The following is a 5004-nucleotide window of genomic DNA, read 5'->3' as shown; positions in this document are numbered from 1 at the left end:
GTTTAGACTAAATAGCTTAAATCTCATAACATTATACATTTATATATATCATCTTTATTATATTGACCTTTCAGCCTGGCTAACAATACAGAAGTTACAATGACGTGGCTTAGTGCACTCATGTTACCATATCCATTAATATAAGACTGATTTTTAGTCTTTACAAAGTGACCTGTCTTGGCCGTGTTTTAGTAGACTAGTATTTTGTAAGATACAGTCACATTTCAGTTACAATACATTATATATGTATATACATTATTAACAAGTTCTTAAACTTATTTTTCTTAAAACATAGAACAGAAAATAAAGAAGTAAAGCAAACAATTATCTCTTCTGGTTACGACTTTTGTACTCAGTTGCTGCTTGTCGTAGGCTGCTGAGTCTTGTAAAATTTTGCACGTGGAAGATATGAAACGAAATATTTTTTTTTAGGTTTTTATATATACATTTGAATAACTAAAAAATCATAAATTACTATATCAATACCATAGAATTCCATTATAATTTATCAAGCTTAGTAACTAAGCTGTATTTAAAAAATATGAAATTTGGAGCAGACTAAAGGCTCACCTCACCAGATTGAAGATTAGTATCAAAAAAATTTGATGACATCGTAATACTTGAAAATGGCTGAGAAAGCCACTGAAGGGACATTCTGAGCTTTCAATTGGTTATTCACATGTCACAGACAGAAGAAAGTGTATAGAAGTGTGTTTCCAAAAATGGAAAGAGGTAGGTGGAGCCACTGTGTTTGATTCAGTACATGAGCAATATATCAACAAACAGAAAAGATAGGAGGTTCATATTTTATATTCTACCTTGTTAATATTGGTAATTTGACTTCCTAATTCGTACGAAACTATAGACTTTGATATCACAAACATCTAATTTGAACCAGTGCTGCATTTAACATACCACATGACACACACAAAATCGATGTTTAACTGTCTTTTATTAATATTTAGTTTTAATTTAAGAAATTAAATAATGTGTAATACTAAAATTTGAATTATAATCTACAGTTTGATACTAAACTTATTGACATAAATTTATAAAATAGTAGTTCAATAAAACCATACAGAGCCTCATATAGATAGGGATAACAAGCACAAAAAGAACACTTCTAGAAACTCAACTCTAGAAATTGAGTTAACTGTCATATAATAAGTTATTTTGAAACACAAAAAAAATTCAAACATCAGCCTCCGTAAAATCAAATGTTTAAAAATAACCTAAAATATAAACACAGTTCATATATCACTTTTAATGTTTGGAAAGTTGGAAACTCAGAACAGATTTATCTATAGCTTCAGAAGAAAACACTTAAAACCTGCAGCAAGTAGCCCTCTGGCAGTGATTATTGTAGTTCATTTACCTATCAGGAAATGGGACATAGAGCCTCCATATGAAGTGTACAAAGTTACAATCAACCATCTTTCTAAGTCTTCATAACCAAAGAGCTTAAGCAACAAGTACTTGCTTTAAAATAAAAGTTTAGTGTCAAATAAAAGTTACAATCAACCAGTCTTTCTAAGCCTTCATAACCAAAGAGCTTAAGCATCAAGTACTTGCTTTAAAATAAAAGTTTAGTGTCAAATAAAAGTTACAATCAACCAGTCTTTCTAAGCCTTCATAACCAAAGAGCTTAAGCATCAAGTACTTGCTTTAAAATAAAAGTTCAGTGTCAAATAAAAGTTACAATCAACCATCTTTCTAAGTCTTCATAACCAAAGAGCTTAAGCAACAAGTATTTACTTCAAAATAAAAGTTTAGTGTCAAATAAAAGTTACAATTAACCAGTCTACAATATATAGGTGTCCACTACGTTCAACAGAATACGAATACAATTGTTAAAAACAACTCTACAATATATAGGTGTCCACTACGTTCAACAGAATACGAATACAATTGTTAAAAACAACTCTACAATATATAGGTGTCCACTACGTTCAACAGAATACGAATACAATTGTTAAAAACAACTCTACAATATATAGGTGTCCACTATGTTCAACAGAATACGAATACAATTGTTAAAAACAACTCTACAATATGTAGGTGTCCACTATGTTCAACAGAATACAAATACAATTGTTAAAAACAACTCTACAAAATGTAGGTGTCCACTATGTTCAATAGAATATGAACACAATTGTTAAAACCAATTCTACTTAAATCTCAAGACTGCTCCAAAGAATCACCAAACATAGAGGACTCTGCATGTCACTTCTGCACAGAGGATTAATGCTGAGATAAAATGTGGTTGATTTGAAGCATCATGGGAAATGTTTTGAGATATTTCTTTGCAGTTTCATGCATTCTTTTGGGTTTATTACATAGTTAAGTTCTTTGAGATAGATAATAAGAGAAGATACTGAAAAACATTTTAAATTATTTAATCAGTTAATATGCTTGCACACGTATTTTGCAACATCCTTGAACATAATAATAAAATCTAAAGTAAACGTCACTTGTACTATAGTTGTGATGTAAAATAAATATGTAACTTACCTCTTCCTTTAACTTGCTGTTAACCCACACACACTTGAATTGTTTCTTATTTTCTAACTCGTTGATTTTGATACTGAGCTGAAACATTAAAATAAAATAGTTGTATAAATTTGGATGTCTTCTTTTACAACAGAAATGTTCACTTGTTAAACTTGTCTCACTACATAATTTACAAAAACCTTCAAAATAAAAACCACAGCCAACATATTCTATGTTCAATCTCTTGGATATCACTACAGTACTGTTTCTTTACATATACCTGTAATTAGCTCTTCAAGTTAACAAAACCTGAAATTTGACTTACAGTTGTAAATGTTCACCTTTTTAACTAATACAGGCACCAAGAAACAAGGATTTTATTCCTTGCAGAGTAATGTACAAGTAAAGGTTATTTCACTGTTAACCCTCTTGCTATAGGCTCAGTGCAATAGACGAATCACGTGACCCCATCAGTTTCCATACTATAACTTTTAACATGTTTTGTATATCTTCAGAAAATTTGACAAGCTTTTAGCAAACATTACAAGTCATTTGGACATAAAAAATCAGTTTTTTTATTAAGTATTATATACTAAAAATTTCTCCATGAATATGTGGGGTCAGAATGTTGACTGCTCAGATTGCAGAATGATTTTCATATTAAAATTCAAAACAGTTTTCTTTACCTGAAAATTGTCAAATTTCTATTTGCATAATCTCTAAAATCTCCTAAATAAATACCAAACGTTTTTTTAAGTAAAACTTTATATTCTATCCGTTATTTTCTTTATATTAACTATCATATGAGGTCAGTCAAGAAAAAATATGAAATACATCAAAATTGCCCCTTTTTTCTTTCTAGAATGCCAACAAATTGTAACATGAAATTACAGCTGTTTATCCTAAATAGCTTAAAGCTTGTAACAGTATACTTCTGTTTATACTTAAATTTAATTGCTTTATTGCCCTTTGACCAGTGTCTAACTAATAATCCCACCACACAACTTGGCAAACACACTGCTTAAGTTACCGTATTGAATTACATGACACACAAGCATACCCCATGATTACTAAATTGTTTATAAATTTACTTGCATATGTTGATACTGAATGCCCATAAATTGTTGTTAGACAAAAGTCTGTGTGTATGTGTTCACTTATAACTGCTGAACTACAGATTATTGTTAACAATGTTGGCATGTCCCTTAGGTCTCATAGGAGAATAATATTAGGATCAACATTCAAATCTGACCCCTTACATCATTTCCAAAGGCCTTCTATTCCTTCCTCATGCATTGAACGTGTAAGTCAGGTAGATAAACATAAGTTTATAATTATGGCAAGAATTACTTAGCGCCATCTAAATGTCAGAAATGGATTTAATGTGATTTAATTTCTACAGAGACCTAACACTAAAACATAAATAATATCCCTTGTAGGCAAATTTTCCATCAAATTATCTGTAATACAAGTAATCAAGCACTTGAAATGCTTTAACTTCACAGATAACTGATGTCAGTCTGGATATAAACAATAGTACAAACTAGTGAGCTTTAGTGTAATATTTTAACACACTTTCTACCTCACATAGGGTTATTCTTCTTCCAGCATGTTCCACAACCTTCCAACTGCTGTTTGATTAACCCAAGTCAATATTCAGGTTAATCTTCATTGTCTACCTCAATTACAAAGTAACTCCCAGCTAAAGGTGCTCATCGAGTAAAGTTTGAATACAGTTTGAATGGTAATGAAGAAAAAACCATATTATAAGTTTAACACAGTAATAACTAAACAACATTTACATTTGTTACTATGTTAAACTTGTAATATGGTTTTCTTCATTACCCGTTCAAACCGTACTCAAACTTTATTTTCTCGAAGTGGATTCCTCGTCATCAAATTTGTTCACGAAGCAAGTTGCATTCTTCAACTTAGATGCTTCTTAACACTACAGTGTGATAGCCAAAAAAGGATCTATGTCAGTTTACCTGTTGATAGTAAATCTTCTTTGGCTGCCGGGGTTTAAAGGTAACCAGAAGATCCTTTAGAGTTCCTTCATATGTACAACGAAGAGCATTCCCAGGGCCGTCTCTATAGCTACAGGAAGTTCACAAACAAGACAACATTCTTTACAAAGAAAATTTAAACTTAATAGCATGCTTATACAAAAGTTAAAATTATTTAAAACATATAGGATCTACCTACAATTGTTAAAGAACAGTTACACTGAACATGTTTCAACACAAATACTGCTGCTAATTTAGTAGGAAACTACAAATTTGTAATTACCTTCAATAAGAAAGTTTATACAAACCAATATACAACTATTATATATTATAATATATAATACTATTATATTTAGTCTAGTTTCAGTATTATACTAAAATTTTGAAGTTAAAATGATCTTTTCTCTCGAAGTCATAGTTTTATATAACAAACTTATTAATCAGATGATCAACCACACATACTACTGTAGTAAATACATCCAGCCACACATACTACTGTAGTAAATAC

At 30.4% G+C, this 5004-nt stretch overlaps 1 protein-coding gene across 1 annotated transcript in view; it reads right to left on the bottom strand.

Annotated features, from left to right (window-relative positions):
- The window catches only part of LOC106473932 (ubiquitin carboxyl-terminal hydrolase 7-like), a gene marked incomplete at its 5' end in the record, with an annotated part of 38003 nt that overhangs the window by 1296 nt on the left and 31703 nt on the right, over nucleotides 1–5004 (bottom strand). The window contains 2 exons of the mRNA XM_013934622.2: nucleotides 2512–2589; nucleotides 4479–4587. Of these exons, the coding sequence (XP_013790076.1) occupies nucleotides 2512–2589; nucleotides 4479–4587 (187 nt within the window). The remainder of the gene's footprint in view (nucleotides 1–2511; nucleotides 2590–4478; nucleotides 4588–5004) is intronic.

This window comes from Limulus polyphemus, unplaced genomic scaffold, assembly GCF_000517525.1.
Source record: "Limulus polyphemus unplaced genomic scaffold, Limulus_polyphemus-2.1.2 Scaffold6649, whole genome shotgun sequence".
Classification (NCBI taxonomy): domain Eukaryota; kingdom Metazoa; phylum Arthropoda; class Merostomata; order Xiphosura; family Limulidae; genus Limulus; species Limulus polyphemus.
The sequence above is the reverse complement of the archived record's forward strand: the minus strand, read 5'-3'. Positions and strand labels throughout refer to the sequence as shown.